Consider the following 19,929-nt stretch of genomic DNA (forward strand, 5'->3'; position numbering starts at 1 on the left):
CCAGCTTGACCACCTCCCAAAACTAACAGGAGCCGGTTAACACCAAAAGCAGCAAAGCAGGCGGCTTCGCGCGGGGCATGCCGGGTGCTGGCCGGGCCCAGGTGGGCAGGTACCTGGGCGGAGCGCGCCGCGTCTGGGGGCGGGGCGCCGGGGACGGGGCAGAGCACCCGGAAGAGCGGTGGAGTTAGCGAGCGCAACAGGTGGCGGGCGAGGGGCGACGCCGCCAGACCCGGGATGGACAAGCTCAAGAAGGTGCTGAGCGGGCAGGACGCCGAGGACCGGGGCGGCCTGTCGGAGGTGAGTGCGTCCGGCGCACGCGGCCCCGTCTCGCCCCGCGCCCTCTGCCGAGGTCTCTGCGCCGCCCACCGCCCGGGGTTCTGCGGACACCGAGGGCGCTGTGGCTGTCGCGTCCGGGCATCTATGACCCTCCGCCAGCGCCTGTTGATGGCGGCTGGGACGCCAAGCAGGATTCGCAGAATTTCTTAGAAAGCAGCCCTTCTTCTTTCCGTCTTCCCCTGCAGGTCCTCGAGGGCCCCAGTCCCGCCGCTTGGGCGCAGCACTTTGCACCCTGGCTGGAGACTGTTTACTCCTTTGTGCAGCGCCTTCTCAGCCCTTCCACCTCGGCCCCCGCCCCTCCTTCTTTCTCCGCTGGAGAAGACGTTGTGGGAGTCGAAACCCCTGCTATCTGGGCCGGTGGGCGACAGGCGGCGCCTGCTGTGGGCCCCAGCAGCCCTGCAGACCAGGCGGGCAGTGGCGCCTGCTGCCCAGCCCCCGTGTCCCGTGCCCGGTCACTGCCCAGGCTGCGTAGTGGAGTGTGACACTCCCACCGGTCTTGTGCACATCACTTTGTTGTAGAATCCTATCCACCGAGAAACCGTGGACTCATCGAGTGCGGGAACCACATGTTGTTGCTCTGCGTCTTCACTTCCCCCACTAAAGTCTCTGGAGACACTTGGGACCTCAGCCTACAAGCTTGTATGACTGTTGTGCTTACCAGAAAGCTTCTGATCTAGCAAAAATGTCGCATCTCGTGTCCTGATTCTGTTTCTAGAACTATGCAGGATCATTTTATTTCCTATTTTTGGATGCGTCCAGCGTTTTCTTTTGTTTGCCTTCGCTGGTGAAACAATGACGTTTCCCTTTGCTTTTTGACAATGTTCTTTAGGTTTTACTTTCCCTCCCTGTAAAATGAGGGTGATGAGAAGTTCTTCCACAACTTTGCAGTGTCTCTCCTAGTTTCTTAACCATGCTTCTTTGACCCATATTTGAGGATCCAGGTTTTATTCTTTGGCTGTTTTGTTTGTGAAGCCTTTAGCTTCTCCATGGACTTTCTAAACTGTAAAACTTGTTCCCTTACTTGTCACTGTGAAGTAATGAGACTATAGGAAGCCTATGTTGTGGGAATTCAGGTTCTGTGTATACCTACACACACATGTATGTTTGACATTTCAGAAGTTCTATAGGTTCTCCTTACTTTGCTGTCCTTACTAATTGGCGATGATTAATGAGTAACCCCCTGGAGGTCGCTGACTGTTAGGTGGTTCTGACTCTGAGCGGTGGGTGAGTTGAGAGTTGACAGCAAGGTCCTGAGCATTTGAGGTTTAAGAAGTACACTATCTCTTCTTTAAGACTCTTGGAGGTGGGGTTTGGGAGTGGGCTGATAGTAGGATATATTTAGGAAATCATGACACAGTGATAGATCCTTAAGAATGAATGATGTACAAATTAAAAACAAATGTTTACATCACTTTGCCTAAATACTGATTGCCTGTGTTGGCCAGAGTGAAGGGCTTTGAAGTGTTACAGGCTCAAATCCCAACCCAACCCATTGGTTTTTAATTGATTCTGACTCCTGGTGACCTTCTGTCAGGTTCCTGAGGATGACCTTTATGGGAGCAGGCTACCCATTTTTCTTCTTTGGCAGGACTGATGGATTTGAACCACTGATGTTACACAGTTTCACCAGGACTTCTTTCAAGCTCCTATTTTAAATCTGTTTTTAAGTGAGTAAGAAAAAAAAAAGAATTAAAAAAATAAGTACTTCTTGCTTAATCTAAAATCCTGTCAACATCCTCTTTCTGTAAATAGGTACCTGTTTATGTACATCATTGTGGGGCCCGTTCAGAATCTTGAACTTCTGGAAAGCATTTTGTAGCTAGCTGAATTAGTTTTCAGGGTTCCTTCTGGCTTCAGTTTATATGTTAAGTTGAGAGACTTAAAAACATGTTTGTACTAGCTCGATTATTTCACATTGCCTGGGGTCTTGAGACTGGCAAGGCTGGAGGATTGTTTTTTTTTTTTTAATTTCTATTCATTCATTATTGCACATTTTCCTCCCTGCACAGCCCTCCCCCAAATTATCTTTTCTCTTTGAAAAGAACCCCCCCAAAACATTTCCACCCCCCACCCTCCACTTTACTATGCAGCTCTTATTTTGGACTCTTGTCATGCAGATAATACCTAATTATATATCCCTCTTAAACACTTCTCTCCCTCATCTGTTTCAATGCAGTGTACATTATTTATCCTCCCTTTTCTTAGTTTTCCCCCAACCCTGATGTCAGTCCTGTTTTATAACAGTGACATTATGCAGTATTTGTCCCTTTGTGTCTGAGATATTTCACTCAACATAATGTCCTCCAGGGTCACCCATTTTGTATAATATTTCATGAGTTCTTTGCTTTTCAATGCTGCATAGTATTCCATTGTATGACTATACCACAGCTTTTCTATCCATTTGTTTGTTGATGGACACTTGGGTTGATTTCTACCTCTTTGCTATTGTGAGCAAAGCAGTAATAAACATACAAATTCGTATTTTGACCAGACACCTATTCTGGACTTCACATATCTTCAGAATTAATATAAAAATAAAAAAAATCTTTTCATGGAAACCTTAAAAATATGCTAGTTTTGTTTCTCCTACATATGTATTAGATGTTTTTAAAAAATTGCTTGTAAATCTCTGTGTATAGGGTGGCTTCATGATGAGTTTTCTTTTTTTTTTTTTTATATATTTTTTTTAATATTTTTTTTTCCGTGATGAGTTTTCTAATTGCTACCTTTTCCCTATAAACACACTTTAGAGCTTTTGTTTTAATAGACTTCCTTTTTTGAAAGTGTAGGTTTTCTGTTTTTTTAATGAAGCATGCTAGCCCAAGGAAGGTATGATTGAAGCTTAATTTTCAAGCACAGGAATAAAGCAGCATTCCTGTCTCACCTTCTGCTTACCAACTCTTGTTTCTTAGCTTTACTTTTTTTTTGGCAAGGATCCCTCCTTTTCTCTCTGTATCCTGGAGTCAGAGACTTTTGTGCATAACTGCCAGTCAGCCAGCCAATCTACCCAAGGACAGTTTTATCTACTCTGATTTCCGTAAAGGGCACTCTGGTGACCTAGTGAGTAAGAAGTTGTGCCTCTAACCCAGAGGCTAGCAGTTCAAATCCACCAGCAACTCTCAGGGAGAAGGTTGGGCAGTCACCTTCCATGTGATTTGCAGTCTCTGAAAAACCACTGCAGGGTCAGCCTTGAGTCACTTCCAACTCGATAGCACATAACAACAATCTCCAGAAAGTGCACTAGTACATCTTCCAGCAACCAGGAACTTAGAGAGACATTTCATGTCAGTGGAGTTTGTTGTCATAACTGTTTGAGACCAGTTAGGAGAAGAGGAACAGCTGCTTCCTCCTGCCTGTGACCAAGTCCATGTGAAAGAACTCACCACCAGAATGTAAAGCCTCAGTGAAAAGGAACCCTTTTCTTTTTTTGATGAAAAGGATAACGCTTAAGAAACTTGCAGTATCAGTGTTGCTGTCCTATCTGAAGGTTGAACCTGAAAACATATTTTTGCTGCAGGTGTTTCCTATTGCTGGTGATTTTGATTTTTATAAAGGCTGAAAAAGCACCATCCTGTTGACTATATCCCCTTTAGTGCATATAATACAATGCATTTAAGGCAGTGCTCATTTGGTTTATTCTCTCTTAAAAGAAAAAAAGTGGAATCTTTCTGAATAGCTCTGTTGATTCTGAGTAGTGATCAGGCATTGACTTTTGGTTTTCTTCTTCCTTTGATGGGAGGCTAAGGCTAGTCAGAAGTGACTAACCTGATTGTCTGGATGCCAGTAAAGCCGGATCCCAGCATCACATTGCTCAGTTTGGAAGGCCCTGCCTGAGGGGTTAGGTAATCTTAAGGAAAGAGGTTTTCCTTGATGTGAAGCCAAGTACTCCATTTGCCAGGCTACCTCTCTCCTCACTACTCAGGTCACCCTTCCTGATTGCGCCTTCCTGTGCAGGGTCACATGATAAGGAAAGTATTGTGTAGGTTCCAGTGTCACAAACCCAATTTTATGTATTAAGTGGAGTGTGAAGTAAGCCCTTTGGGTAACCTAACCTGTCCCCTGTGGATTCTTAATCCAGACCTTGGGGAAGCTCCCGTCCTCTTTCAGCTTCTGATGTGATGGAGCACTTGGAAACAGGACTGAAAACAAGACCCTGAGTAGGGGACAGGCAAGGCTGAGGGAGTTGCCTGCCTGGTGCTTCTTGCAGCCTCTGTCACCGCATACCGTGTGCCACCAGCTGGATGGAAATGTGGGCAGCTCTCATCATGCTACTGGATAGAGGCTGTGATGGCCACACACAATGAGCCATATGACCAGGTACACTGGGCCTGGCCTGCCCTTCAGTGGCAGCTGCCCAGTCCCAGCTCAGAGCAGCAGCTGTGCCCACTTGCACCGTGTGAACAGAAGGCCTCTGATGCAGATACTTGGTTGTCATCTCTGAGTAGGAGAAAATCATAGGGAGATACCCATGGGCTCTAGGCCAGTGTTAGTAAGAGTTTTAGATTTTTTTTTTAAATAACTTTTCTTTGAACTTTACTCTGAAGAGGGATTAAGCATGATGAGAGAAGCAGCTTGGAATAATGGTCAATTATTAGGATTTGTTTCACGCTTGTATGACTGGACTCATGAGGAGGGTGGTTATTAATGTTAAGTCAGAACTGACTCATAACTGACCCTCCAGTGGGATTTCAGAGCTGTAAATCACATAAGATTACTTATCTTTCTCCTGTGGAGCAGCTAGTAGATTTGAACCACATACCTTTGGATTGGCAGCACAATTCCTTACCACTAAGCCTCCTGGGGACTTCATGGTAGCACCCTGTAAGTACATTTGCACCAAGAGTAAATGATGCGAATGAGAGTCCTGCAAAGATGTGAGGATCAACCCTTTGAGGTCCCAGAAATGCTGTGTGGAACCTAGAACTGTTGCTGTTGCTTGAAGTGGGGGGTCAACCAGTGGACTGAATTGCCTGAGCGGAGCGCATGCCTTTCCAGTTGTCTTCCTCCTGACTGGACTGTGGTGAGGCTTTGGCTTGCTCTAGAATCTACTGTCTTGTCTTCCTTTTGTGAAATGGACTGTGTTGAGGCTGGAGGTTTCCACCTCCAGAATGTTCAAGCAGAGGCGAGGTTGACTCTGGAGCAGCCAGTAAGGAGTCCTTGTATATGGGTAAAGGACCTGTGTTCTGCCTCTTGTGAGGTCTGTTGTACCTCTGATTGTCTTGGATTCTGAGTCCCCTGCTTTCCTCAGTATAAATTCAACAACTGCTTCAGAATTTCATTATGAGCCTCGTTGATTTTGTTACTTAAATATGCATATTTATATATGTAATTTTATTTTTTTAAATGTATTTCAGGTTGTTGAGGCATCTTCGTTAAGCTGGGGCACCAGAATAAAAGGCTTCATTGCGTGTTTTGTTACAGGAATTCTCTGCTCACTGCTGGTAAGGCATCCTTCCACTCTTCTGTTGTTTCCCCTGCCCTCGGTAAAGTTTATCTCCCTTTTATCTGCCTACTTTGATCATCACCGAGATGCCTGGATAAGGGAAGAAGGAGGTAGGGAGAGGGAAGTAGAGGTTCCTTGGGTTTTCTTTGTGAGTTTTGTCTTGTGGCCGTGGTACAAACGTTGTTCACATGCAAACTCTCTTTAACTTGCAGGGTACTCTTCTGCTGTGGGTTCCTCGCAAGGGACTAGTCCTTTTCATAGTGTTTTATACCTTCGGTAACATCGCATCACTTGGGAGGTAACATTTTCTTTTTCTTCCAGCTAAGACCAGTTATTAGGTGGGGAAATGGATGTGGCTTGGGTTTGGGGAGGTAACAATTTCTTTTTCTTCCAGCTAAGACCAGTTATTAGGTGGGGAAATGGATGTGTCTTGGGTTTGGGGGAGGCAAAGGAAGATGATCTACCAGTTTTAAAGATTTTGAGAGAGAAGAGGCTGTTAAATACATTGAATTGATATCTTAGCATTTAAAACATTTTTACACCTTAGTTTATCTTTCTCCCCTGGAAAAAGCAGGAATTATATTACTAAGAATGATTTTACATAGATCAGAACTGAAGTACAGAGGCGTTGAATAACTTCAGGGTTTACAATACAACACAACTCTCTGCTTCGTCATCCTTTCATCACTGTCAGAGACCAGTTTGATGACTTCAGAAGAGCTCACCAGGCTAATGATTGTGGCTGAACCTTGTTATTACTAGTTTGAGACTGTCTGGGGAGTGAGTATCTGCTGGGTTATGTACAGAGTCTTGTGGAGTGCTTCCTAGGTGTGGGCACTCTGTCCCACTTGTTGAATGCTTGTGGTATCCCAAGTCAAGCTCGTTTACATTCATTGCTTCACCTCTACCTGCATACTGATGGCTCTGCTTCTGCCTTTCCAGCCTGAATTCCCTGCAGGAACCAGAACTCCATCATCTTTTCTTCTCATGTAGCTCAATGAGTGGCCTTAGAGATTTGGAAGTCCAGGCTCCCTTCCACTTGATTCCTCACTGTGACTTATTTATTTAACAAACTAACAGTTTCATTTACTTAATTTTCATTGATGTTAAACACTTGAAGAATATAGCATTGTTTAGAATGTATATCCATTGGCCTTGTGAGTTGTTAGCTCAAAGTTGGCTTTTTAAAGCCATTACCTTAGCTCCCTCTGGTCTCCATCTACCTTAATTGCAAATGGGTGGTCGCGCAAATCAGCGAAAGCTGCAGGGTCAATATAAAAAGAGCACTCTTCACACTGGGGTGTGTTTATGAAAACACCAACACAGGAGTGGCAGCACGACTGCATCCTTCTGCATCTGCCCTCATCCTTTGCACATCAGTTTCTAAAGAAACCTGTTTGCCTGCATACCTACATTCACATTAAGTCATTCCCCTGATGGGTTTGAGTCTCTGGAGAATCTAGTAAATCATTGAATTTATATGCCATAGAATACGGAGCGGTTAATAAGAAAGCATGGATTTACACAGCTGGTTAAGCATCTGGGATTACATTGATCTGAGGCTTCTGATTAATAGTGTGCTATTAGTCTTGACACAAAGGTGGGTGACTTTTAGTTCGCAGCCCTCAGGACAGTCTTTCATTGTTTTTGTTCAGACATTCCTCTAGGTCGTATAGCCCTGGTGTACAAGTTGCTGTCCCATGGTCACTTGTGGTTGCTGTGAGGCTGAACACTGTGACACGGATGTGTCAAATGCGTTAATGGTTGGCTACAATGCGGACTGAGAGTGGGGTGGAGCTCCCCGATTGAACAAGCGTGGAAGGAGGAGTGGCGTCCACTTCCATAATAGCTTGCCTCCGGAAACCCTATGAACTTGGAGAGGGGATGAAAGGCACCCAAGCGTCAAGGACTCTCCTTCATAGGGTCGCTATGAGTCGCCTGTGACTCGACGGCACTTAACAGCAACATTAGTCTTGACGGAAAGAATGCTTCAGAATTTGAAGCATTTTGTTGGACTTGCTTTCAGGAGTCACTGTGATGTTCTTTGCTTTGTGTGCACAAGTCCATCTCTTGAATTACAGATCAGTTTAATCTTAGGCATGTTGTTCTTATGTAGTGTTGTGTCAACTCTGACTCATAGCCACCCAGTGTACAACAGCTCTAAGATGTTCTCTGTCTTGAGCCAACTTCATTGTCTTAGACACGTACCCCCATTATGCCACAGTCACCGAGTCCGTCCATCTCAACCAGGGTTTTCCTTTCTTCTCTGTCCCTCCACCCTTCTAAGCATAATGTTCTTCTCCAAGGACTGGTCCCTCCTTGCAACATGCCCAAAGTATGTTGGACAGAGCTTCAGACTCTGCCTCCAAGGAGCAGCCTGGTTTCACTCTCTCCAGGATGGACCTGTTTGTTTTGTTAGTAGTCCGTGGTATAAACACTTTCATTTACAGGAAGACCTATGTGCTTCCTCTGTTTCAGGAGACCCTGTGTATAGCCAGCCAATATGGCCTTGTTCAAGATGGTGAAAAAGACCGCTATGGCTTATTAACTTCTTACCTAGCTCTGTCCCCATGGTGACTATTACTTTCTAATTGACTCATACACTCATTAGAAAGCATTTGTCACACTTTGTTGTTCTTGTTCTTTAAGAGCCTGATGATTAGATGGCTTCAGTGCTGGGCTGCTAACTGCAAGTCAGCAGTTTGAACCCACCAGCCATTCTGCAAGGGAAAGATGAGGCAGTCTGCTCCATTAAGAGTTATAGCTTGGGAAGGCAAAAGCAATACTAAATGAGTAATAATAGAAGGAGTTGGAGGGTCAGCCAGAGCCTCAGAATACATAGAGAAATAAAGATAGGACAACTATGCAGAATTTATTTCTGGGGTTGGTGTGGATATGCACATAGAAGTGCACACATAAGCAATGATGACTGTGTATGAAATTGTTAGATACATTTCTGGTTTTTAATGCCTGCGTTTCCTCTCATTCCTTAGTGTACAGGGAGCCCTGGTGGCTTAGTGGTAAGCAGTTGCACTGTCATTCCAGTGGTACACTATTTGAATCCACCAGCTGCTTTGTTGGTGAAAGATGGGCAGTCAATTCTCTTGTAATTTACTGCCTGTAAAAGCCCACTGTAAGATCAGCTATGAGCTGGTTCCCACTTGTAGATACTTAATAGCAACAACAACAACAACAGCATACACACTTCTACATTAAAAATGTTGGTGTAAGGTAAAAAAAGTTCTAACCTGGGAAACCCAATGGAGCAGTTTGACTCTGTCCTGTAGGGGTCGCTCTGAGCTAGAGTTGACTTGTTGGCAGTGACATTTTAGTTTGATTCTGGTCTCAGACTTTAAGGCCAAGTAAGGTGTGGTCCTTGCTGCAGTGGCACTTCCTGGTATGCAGTGCAGATAGACATGTGCATGACGATAGGATGTGACCTGAAATTATGCTCAGGGAGGGACATCTCACCTAATCGGAGAAGTCAGAGATGACTTCTTAGAGAAGGCTATACCTGAGGGGGGTGGGTCTCAGGTGTAGTTAGTGTCACCTCTCATTTTCCTCCCTTTCATCATCTTTCTCCTCCAGTTTAGGGCCTCATTTACCACCCTCTTAACCCTATTTGGGAGCTGTGGTGATGCACTGGTTATGGCACTTTTGGCTGCTGACTGGAGGCTTGGTAATTTGAACCCACCAGCTGCTCTGTGGGAGGGTGCTATGGCAGTCTGCTTCTCCTGTGGAAACCCCATGTTGAAGTTCTGCTCTGTCCTCTAGTGCCTCTGTGTGTCAGAATAGGCTCCCTGGCAGTTGGTTTAACCCCTTTCAGGGGCTCCCTGTTCCTTCTCTGCAAGTGAAGTTTAAACTTTCCAGTGTTTATGAGAGATCCTTTGAGATTGAGCTTCACCCCAATTTTGCTTCCTAGCCAGGCTGAGCTTGGATTTCCCCTCCCGTCTTTGTGCCTTTATAAAGGCTCCTGTCCACAGTGCCACCCATAGGCACTTCCCCTGCGTGTACTTGTTCATTTGTCAAGAGTCAAGACTTTGTGCTAAAGTCCCCTCTTTGAATATTTTCCTGATTACCCTCTTCCCTCTCGTATTGAAATCTTCTTCCTTTAGGGCTTGTGTTAGGTGTGTCTGCCTACTTCTCTAAGGATTATTCATAATAGGATGCACTCTGGTGACATGCTTCAGAGCTTTGATATCTAATCAGAATGAGTTTTGAGTGCAGGCTCTTTGAATTCCTAGCTTTCTGACCTCGTATAAGTTTCCGCTTTCCATCTCTAAAATAAGTGTAAGAATATTTGACTCTGGATTGTTGAGGGAAAGAAATGAGGTAATTTCCCTGATTAGCTGGCATTTAGGAAAATCATTAAATGATGTTATTAATTTGCTGTGGAGTTGGAACTGACTTATAGCTGACCCTTCAGTGGTTTTCAGAGGCTGTAAATCACATGGCAGGAGATTGTCCATCTTTTCCAGTGAAGCATCTGATGGATTTGAACTTTTGTTTTAGATTGGCTGGGCAATTTCTTACTTACTAGGTCATTAGAGGTCTCAGCAAATAATAGGCCATATTATTATCAGAATTACTTATGAAAATGAATAAATAGTTAAGTTGGGTAAAGGAAAAGGTAATATGCTAAAAGGGATTGATTAGACATTATTGACTGATGGCTAGGAATAAAACAAAGTGACTAACAACAACAACAAAAAAATAGAACAAGAAAACAAAAGAAAAATAACAAAAAATAAAGTAGAAAAAAACCCCTAAAACAAATGGCTGTGAATGATTGCATGAAAAACCAATATGATTTGTAAACCTTCACTCAAATAAAAAGAAAAAACAAAGAATTATTCATAAAGAAAACCAAAATACTGTACTTTTAAAAGTATAAACCTTTAAAACGTGAGTTACTTGAGCTCACTTTTGACTTACTTGTTTCCATGGTTAGATTGTCATGCAGGTGACTCTCAAAAGAGTGAGGCAGTGGTTTCTGCATAGTGCCAGCATGCACTTGTAGCCTACCTGTAAGTGGCCACAGATAAATAACTAGTCCCTCTGGACTTGAGCTTCTTCCTCTGTAAAATCATATAGTACTTGTTCCTACCACTGAGGTGATTGGGTTAGATGAGCACAGAAAGCCCTAAACACAGTGCCTGGCACAGAGTAAGAGCTTGTCAAGTTTCAGCTGCTATAATTGCCACGGGTAATCGTGGGGAGCCAGTAGAGAATTGATGCAGTGTGCCTAATTGTAGTTCTGTTCTGAATAACGTGTGTGTTTTTTCTCAGCACCATCTTCCTCATGGGACCAATGAAACAGTTAAAGCGAATGTTTGAGCCTACACGTTTAATAGCAACCATTGTGATGCTGGTAAGATCTCCTTTTAGCTGGGCTGCTAAGACTGGAAGCTTTTATTTCTTCTGTACGGAAATTTTTTCCCCTCTTAAAACTAAGGATGAATTTCTTTCATAAAATAAACTGAGTGAATGATTGAATAGAAAATCAATCTACTCTGTAAACATTTACCCAAATCACAATAAAGCTTTAAAAATATCCCACACAAGAACCTCTTTTTTTTCCTCTTGACTTACTGCTACATTTTTACATCACTGTGAAAGAGAACGTTCTTCGTTTAGTAATGACCCCTTTCCTGTTTCCACTGGTGCTTGGTATTGCCTGTTTAGCTTTGGAGAGCACCTCTGTTGTTACGGTGGTGATGGTGTACAGTCAAGTTGGAACCGATTCATAGCTGACTCTCCAGCAGGTTTTCAGAAGCAGTAAATTGCATAGGAGGAGGTTGTCTACCTCCTGTGGAACAGCTGGTGGATCCAAAACATGTACTTTTGTGTTGGCAGCACAGTTCCTTAACAACTAAGCTGCCAGAGCTTCCTTACAGCACCTCTAGAGGTGGTGTTTGGTCAAACTTGCTAAATTGATAATATTGTAAGCGAGCTGGTGCTGATTGAAACATATAGGCAGAATTTAGAGGGTGTCACTTGTAAACACGGGGTTTATTCCTTGGACTGGTTATCCAGCCTTGTAAGATGTTCTCTTTTCCTCATTGTTATGACCTTGGAGCCGTATTTATTATGTTTTCATTAGTATCCTTGAAGCCCATCTCTTCTCTACAGGATCCATCATCATGACTGTGTTCTGTTGGAATAGCTGCCTTTGAACCATTATAAAGATCTCTAGACTCGTGTTCAATGCACAGTGTTTCAGTACTTGGAACTTAATATTATCATTAATTTCATTTGCTCAAATAGGAGCTCTAGTAGCCTAGTGGTCAAGCAGTTGCCCTGCCAACCTAAAGGCATGCAGTTGAATCTACCAGCTGTTCTGAGGGAGAAAAGTGGGCAGTCTCTTTCCACACGATTTACAGGCTCTGAAAACCCACTGGAAGGTCATCTGTGAGTTGGCTCTCACTAGACGACACATGACCTCAATAACAGTGACCATTTTAGATCTCTTTAGAACCTTGGGCACAGTGATGGGCACAGAGGAAATGCTTAAGCATCCTTGTCGAGTAGTTCATTCCATGGATTGGAAGGTAGGAATGATGGCTCAGGCATCCACTGTTCTTAGCCAGCCCAGGATGTAGATGACCTGGCAGTGCTCTTTACAAAGGACTTTCTAAGATAAGACCTAGGGGAAGTGTCAAGTGACATGTAAACAGATCACACTGACACACTGACTTTGAGAATAACATCTCCTATTAACCTTTGTCCTCGTACACCCTGTGCACTAAGGGACTTCCTAGTGTTTGGCAAGAGAGATTTGTATTGGTTGTGCCAAACATCAGTATATGTTTGATTGAAAAAAAAAAAATTGGTGTATTAGACATGTTATTTTGCTTGCAGAGTCCTGGTCAACTTTTAAGATAAGCATCTTTCTTTCCCTAGTCTATATAATTTCCTTCCAGATCAGTTTGATTGCACTGCAGGTCAGTTTGATTGCACGGGGGTGTTAATTTTATTATCAGACATTTCCAGTCTCCTGTTGTGTGCTTGGACAGGGAGTTTTATAATGAAAGAAGATGGTTGGCTGCTGTGGTAATCCTGAGTTGTTTGTTTCTTGCTGTGTTGTCATTATGATAATTAATTGAATGTTTCATTTCTCATTCTAGTTGTGTTTGGTACTTACTCTGTGTTCTGCCTTTTGGGTAAGTGTATTTTATTTTTCCCTAATTTTGCTGATTTATGGTACATGCTATACACACTTTCTCTTTTAAATTGAAGTATGACAGTGCCCACTTAAGGCTATAGTTGAAGGCGTTTTTACCAAGTGATTGCAACATTCCTAGTATAGTAGTGTGTCCTAGCCCAGTCATCACTGGAGATATCATTGTGGGGGAGGTAGAGGGTCAGAGAAAGTGGAAGACCCTCAATGAGATGGGTGATTGATACAGTGACAGTTATAGTTTAGGCAAGGACACCTAACAACAACCCCCTCAATAGGGTGTCATTGCTCTTTTTCTAATATCAGAGATTACTGTTGCTTATATTTGAAACAGGCAATAAAGTATGTGCTTTTTTATTTCTATCTTTGACCATATTTATAAAATTTATTTTGTTAGTGAACTCTGGTAGCTCAGTGGTAAAAAGCTGCGTTGTCAACCCAAAGACATGCGGTTCAAATCCACTAGCTGTTCTTCAGGGAAAAGCAGTCTCCTCTGGTGTGATTTATTGCCTCTGAAAACCTGTTGCCAGGTCACCTGTGAGGCTGTTCTGACTCAGTGGTACATACCCTACCAAGTAATTGTTTGCTTAGAAAGGTAGAGGGTCTGAAAAACAAGGAACTCATGAAATATTACACAAAATGAGTGGCCCTGAAGGACATTATGCTGAGTGAAATATCTCAGTCACAAAAAGACAAATACGGCATAATGTCACTGTTATAAAAGAGAGCTGACATAGGGTTTGGGGGGAGACTGAGGAAGATGGGATAAATAGTATATACTGCCTTGAAACAGATGAGGGAGAAAATTGTTTAAAAGGTATATATGATAAGATGTTATTGTCATGACAGGAGTCCAGAATGAAGGTAGCATAGTGGAGTGGACTTGGAGGGAGGGATTGAATAACAGTGAAAGAATTTTTCCTTTAATTTTCAAAAAGAAAAGCAAATTGGGGGGGTGGGGAGGGGTGGGCAGAGAGAAAAGTGCAACAGTGAATGAATGTAAATCCCAAATCTCTGTAAACTTTCATTAAAATAAATTTAAAATAAAAAAAAGGTAGAGGCTCAGTGAAAGAGAGGAAGAGCCTCTGTGAGATGAATTGACATGACATCAGTGGCTTTGAGCCTCTCGGGTATTGTGAAGATGGCCCAGGCTAGGGCAGGATCGATCTGTTTGGTCATAGGGTCACTGTGAGCCAGAGTCAGTTGGATGACAGTGAATAGTAACAAAAATAGCTTCTTCCTATTGCTATTTAGCATCCCTGTATATGACTATGGCACATGATTTTATTCTACTTGGGGTTGATAATTGGATATTTCAATACTGGAGCAGGGGGGTGTTTCATGAAGAATAACAATGGCGTGAACAATCTTGTGCATTTGGTTTGCTGGCCTTACTTTGTGCTTGGCGTGAACAATCTTGTGCATTTGGTTTGCTTGCCTTACTTTGTGTTTTCATGTCGTGATACTGTTTTTGTTGCAGTGGAAAAACAAAGGACTCGCCCTCATCTTCTGCATTTTGCAGTCTCTGGCCATGACGTGGTAAGTAACCTTTTCAGTAGCTTCTCCCTCATTAGATTTCTGGCCAAGGAAGTTGAAGGAGACAGAGGCTTACATGCTGTAGGCAGAAGGATTAAGAAGCCAGGACAGTCTCAGTGATGCCAGCGACGTGACACTCCTACACAGCCTGTCAGCTTGGCCCGCTGCCAATAGATGGCATCAGTGGTCTTTTGCTCAGGGGAATCTTTTTATTTGCTGCCGCTACTGGTTTTCTGGGCTCCTGGTTGACTTTGAGAGGCTTTTGTATATGTTATTAAACCAATCATGTCCAGGAAGTGCAAGACAATGAGAGTATTCTGAGAGCTGGAATGAAGAGCTTTGTGACTGAAATAGGCAGTAAGGAAAAAGGAAAGTGGTAAGAAAGAGTGTCACCCTTGTGATGGGATGAGTCATTAGGCAGAAGTGCAGAAAATGAATCTTCAGCAGGGTGAAAAGAACAGTGCCTGAGAAAATGGGAAGCTGGCGAGGGTCAGCATATATCCTGGTGGCTTGTTAATTTATTGCTAATTCAGTTGAAGACAAAGGGATGCACACGTAAGGGCCAAACATGGTGAAAAGACAGGAGGCTTGTTCCTGCAGACTCGGACCTATCTCACTGCCTTGAAACTGACTTACAGCTGACCCTTTAGTGGGCTTTTGGAGGCTGTAATTTGCCCGGGAGGATGTTGGTTGTTTTTCCCTTGGAGCCACTGGTGGATTGGAACCACCAGAGAGGTACAGCCTTTGGGTTGGAGGTGAGACTCCCTTTGGACCAGGCCTCTCCCTAAAGAGAGAGGCACTGGCAGGTATGGTCTCTTAATTGCTTAGACATTGCTATAGAATTTCAGCGTTTGTCATGGGATGCTGTCTACTAGAACAGTGTAGAAACAGCCTGACTATTTTGAGAGGAACAGGTTTGATAGAATGTGTATTCGTAAAGAGAAGTGGACCATCAAAGGTATAAAGCTTTAAAGCATCATTTACACTCTTATTGGGGAGAACAACTTGCCCACTTCATCTCCTTTTATAATGCTGGACATTTGAATGAATGTACATTCAAAATGCCTTTGGAGATTTGCCATGTTCATAAATAAAGGAGCTTTTTTGTACATGCTAATTGTAAGATGAGAAGAATAATAATGGTCTGATGTTAATGTGATAAGCATATTTTAGTAGTAGATTCTGAAAGAGGTTTGATGGCTCGTGGTTATATTTTAATTTTCCTTTGTGTGAAGAAATTGGCTCACACACATCCAGACCCTTGTCTCCTTAGCTTAGAGATCTATTTTGAAGCCGGTTTTCAAAGGTTTAGCATTCAAATGGATGGTGGTATGCATAAAATGACTTTGAAACCAACTATATTTCCTGCAGATGCTCTTGTAGCTCAGAAGCCCATCCCACTGTATACACTGACTCCTTACTTAGCAACATAGTTAGATTTCATGGCTAAAGTAAGGATTCCATGAGTAAGTTAGTACTGACTACCTTATGCCTGATGCACTGTGCCTGGTCCTTTAGAGACCACATGGGCCTTTTCTGGCTGAACCAGACTGCCTTCACCAAACTGTCAATGGGTTTGGATTTTGAAAAATCATAGCTTTGATAAATATTAATTCATAAAGTAGTTGGTAGTGTTTTCTTGATTTTTTTTTTTTTTGGTGGTCTTTCCCCCCTATTTTTTAAAAAAAATAGTGAAAAGCAACAGAGCAGTAAAAGTTACCTCACTGGGTTAAAGTTATATTCTTTTGCGGTTGACTGATCTGGGTTTTATTTTAGAACAGGGTTTATATGCTTCTGCTAGCTGGAATATGCCTGCTTTGGGGATTGCTAGATAATTTGGTTAAAGAAGTGGCTTGATGAGAATTAAGTCACAGAGGCTTTTTCTACAGGGAGACTTGCCATCTCTCTACAGCCATAGATGACAGTCCCTTCCCCTCCCAACCCATATATCAGGCATAGTGGGTGGTGGTTAATGTGTGTGCCTGTGTGAACATGCTGTCTGAAGGGAGAGGATTTGCATAGTAAAACACTACAGATACTCTTACAGGTCAGAAACCCTCTCCACGGCATACACTCAGTTAATTAGATTCCAAAGACCAGGTTGTTATTGGAAAATTAGCATGTAAAAAGGGAAGACGGTCACAAAAACGAGAATGACTACATCATTACATACCTGGCAGACCACTTAGAGTCATGGCGCAGCTATGTTCCTCTTACACCATCGCACCTCAGCATTCCTAACCAATATGCCATCAATGTGCAAAACAGATAGTAGGTTTCTTTGACTCTTGAATGAAGGTACAAAAGGTCTGCTAATGAGATTGTTGGTAGGTGAGAAATAGGTGTAATCTTGTGCTCCCTTCATTGGTTTTGATCTTTTGTTTGGTTTTCATTTAGGTACAGCCTTTCCTTCATACCATTTGCAAGGTAAGACTATACATTTAGAACTGTAATGTCAGTAATTGTGGATGATATTATGGTTGCATGAAGTTTTTTAGTTCAGAGAAGTGCTATTTTATCCTTATTCAAGTCCTTTAAGACAAGTGCTGCATGTCTGTTTTATAGAGTAGTAAACAAGGCTCCTTATTTCCCCAACTCACGATGCTTTTCTCTCTGTGTCCCTCCTCACCCTGATTCACTCCCAACAAATTATACTACTAACGATAGGGTAGGGGGTTGACTCAGGCCCACCATTTCCTAATACAGTGAAATTGTGAAATAGCTATTGCAATGTGTAATCCATTTGTGGCCTTTATTATTATTTTAATCTTTTAATTTGAAGTTCTGAGTAGCATTTTTTTTTAAATGGGTCACTGTCACTGAGCAAGAGATGGAGGTATATCAAATTGTGTTTTGTGGGATCCCCCTTCATATCTCACTGATGGGAGAGTTTCAGACAAAGGCCAAGGAGATGGGACTAGGACTCTGGAGGACCAGGGATTCCTAATTACCAGTGTGACAACAAACAGTCATTATATTAAAGCATGTACCAAACAGAGCAGGTTAAAGCAGAGCATCTAAGAGGCCCCTGGCAGCTTTGAGGTTCTGACCCTTCAAACTACTTTAAAATAAGCACTCTCACTGAAACAACATGGTCTTTCCTCCCACTCTGTCACAGCATAACTAGTATTTTCTACCCTTCTTGTTAGATGCTACCTGAGCCAGTGCCATCTCATAATGACCCCCTGTGATATGATGGATAATTAATCCATAGGTTTTCTAGACTGTAGTCCTTTTTTCTTTTGAAGTTAAAATGTTAAAAGATAGATTTACTAGAAAGTTACATCCTTAAAGGGACGGACCTCCCCCCCTTGAAATATGCTGGGGAGGCTAAGGTTGTAATCGTTATGGGAGCAGTTTGCTTGTTCTTTGTTTCATGGAGCTGCTAGGTGGATTCAAACTGCCAACCTTTGGATTAGCAGTTGAGGCTTTAACTAGGGCTGTTATTAGCCTGTTAACTAAAAGTAAGCTTTGCTTTAACTGTGCTAAGAAAACAAAAGATGGTGCAGTCTTACATACCCTCTGTCCTAAACAGGCTGCTGACTGACATGAAGGTGCTGGAGAGTGAATGGATGAGACCTTGACAAGCTCATCAAGTGGAAGGCAGTGGGTGGCTTTAGGATATTGTGTAGGAGATTAACACTATAGAAATACTCTCAATTGACCCAGTCAGTTTTGGGGGCTGTTTACTTGTTTACTCGAGAAGAGTATGAATAGACGTGGCCTGAAAGATAAGATTTCTATCTGCAGTAAGCCTGTGTTCGTGATATTTGAGCAATCAATGAGATTTATCAACCAGCTAACATTTTATTTTGTATCTTCTATCTATGTTATATCTTGGTGTCAGGACCAGCTAATTAATTTGTGAGACCCAGTGCAAAATGAAAATGTATTTTCTTGTTCAGAATGCTTGAGAATTTTGAAATACTGACAACAAAACATTATCAAGTGTGGTATGAAGCATTATATCACCCCTGAATGGGCACTGTACTTTAATACAGTTCTTGGGTGTTGTTGTTGCTGTTAGATGCCATTGAGTCGGCTATAACTCACAGAGAACCTGTGAACAGTGGATCTGACCCTCGCCCTGTCCTGTGCCATCTTCCCCATCTCTGATAAGTTCCAGCCCATTGTTACAGTCACTGTCAGTCCATTTGTTTCTTGTTGGGGATCTTCTCCTTTCTCTGAACCTGGATAGCATTAGAGTTCCTGAAAAAGCTGTGCAGAAGTGAACCACATTGTCTGCCTTGGGCTGGTTTATAATGCACATAACCTATGAAAAGATTTGGAAAGTCTGGCACCAAGGAACCTACCTAATTTTACTTAACCTGCTTCTTGATGATATTTGATCACAGAACTCTTGCATGTAATATTTATCTATGTCTGAGTGCATTAATGGTTTGCACTAACAAGGGACTCTAGTTATAATGCTCACTAACTACCCCTTATTAAACATTTATTCTTGCAAAAAGTACAGCTAGAATGTTCTTTGGAGGCAAAAATGATAAAGCTTCATCTCATGTACGTTGGGAATATTGCTAATATGTTCCTAGGAGAGAGCCATCACGCTTGGAAAGGTGGCAGGGATGGCAAAGGAGTGGAAGGCCCTCAGCTAGGTGGATTGACATATTGACTATGCAGTGGGCTCTAGTGTGTTAGAGATTTTGAGGATGGCTCAGGACAGGACAGGGTTCAGATCTCTTGTTCATAAGGTCGCTGTTGACTATTCGCAACAGAACCTAACAGCAACAACAACTCTGTCATGTACTGTCTTAATTTCTATAGCTGGTCTTTAGGATAGGTGGTGGCATCCTTTTACAAATGAGGAATTTGAAACTCAAAGCAAGATACAGACTTTCCTGAAGATGTTACTAGTAAATATGGTAGCTGAGGCTTGATGTTAAGTGGATCTGACCCCTAGTGGGGCTCTTTCTGCTCACATTATGTGCCCAGCCGACTGAATGGAGGATGTTTACCACTTGCTGGAGTTATTTGAGGTTAAACTATCTGACCCATCTTTGTGTTTTTTTATTTTTTCCCTAGGGATGCTGTGAAGAAGTGTTTTACTACATGTCTCGCTTAACACCTGGCCAGTTTTGCAAAGCTTTGGGAGGCACATTGGATGGAGGCTGGTGGACAGTTGTGTAAATATTTTCTAAACCTCTGTATTACAGACACGTGCCTTTTAGCTTGCAGCAAACGTGTTACTTAATGAATCACACATTGCTTTTTAGCAGTGATGGTATGTTCCTAAACCCAAGTGTCTAAGGTGTGGTGTGAGAGGTGGTTCTGTATCATGGAGTGGAGTCTTCCTCTTGCGTCTCTTTCCTCATTGGAGGGTGTCCACTGAATCTTCATAAATAAAGGCCTTATTAAGAAGCAGCAGATAAGCTTTGGGAGCCAGTGATTCCCAGGTGACAGCCGGCAGCCCCGT

General features: G+C 42.8%; 1 protein-coding gene across 1 annotated transcript; it reads left to right on the forward strand.

Moving 5' to 3' along the window:
* The first annotated feature begins 234 nt into the window (after nucleotides 1-234).
* SFT2D2 (SFT2 domain containing 2) lies at nucleotides 235-19,635 on the forward strand. The gene is made up of 8 exons (XM_006887406.1): nucleotides 235-297; nucleotides 5,691-5,777; nucleotides 5,992-6,077; nucleotides 11,069-11,150; nucleotides 12,907-12,942; nucleotides 14,440-14,498; nucleotides 16,893-16,922; nucleotides 19,539-19,635. The coding sequence occupies exons 1-8, from the start codon at nucleotides 235-237 to the stop codon at nucleotides 19,576-19,578; spliced, it is 483 nt and encodes a 160-aa protein (XP_006887468.1). The 3' UTR covers nucleotides 19,579-19,635.
* Nucleotides 19,636-19,929: the final 294 nt, after the last annotated feature.

The sequence above is a fragment of the Elephantulus edwardii genome, unplaced genomic scaffold (genome assembly GCF_000299155.1).
Source record: "Elephantulus edwardii isolate Elephantulus edwardi_28Jun2011 unplaced genomic scaffold, EleEdw1.0 scaffold00057, whole genome shotgun sequence".
Classification (NCBI taxonomy): Eukaryota; Metazoa; Chordata; class Mammalia; order Macroscelidea; family Macroscelididae; genus Elephantulus; species Elephantulus edwardii.

What these genes read in the sequence shown, in the direction of transcription:
- SFT2D2 (XM_006887406.1), top strand. Translation starts at nt 235, where the DNA reads ATGGACAAGCTCAAGAAGGTGCTGAGCGGGCAGGACGCCGAGGACCGG. An exon ending in GAATTCTCTGCTCACTGCTG is followed by an intron (nt 5,778 to 5,991) that starts GTAAGGCATCCT and finishes TTTAACTTGCAG; the next exon opens with GGTACTCTTCTGCTGTGGGT. An exon ending in TCCTTCATACCATTTGCAAG is followed by an intron (nt 16,923 to 19,538) that starts GTAAGACTATAC and finishes TTTTTTCCCTAG; the next exon opens with GGATGCTGTGAAGAAGTGTT.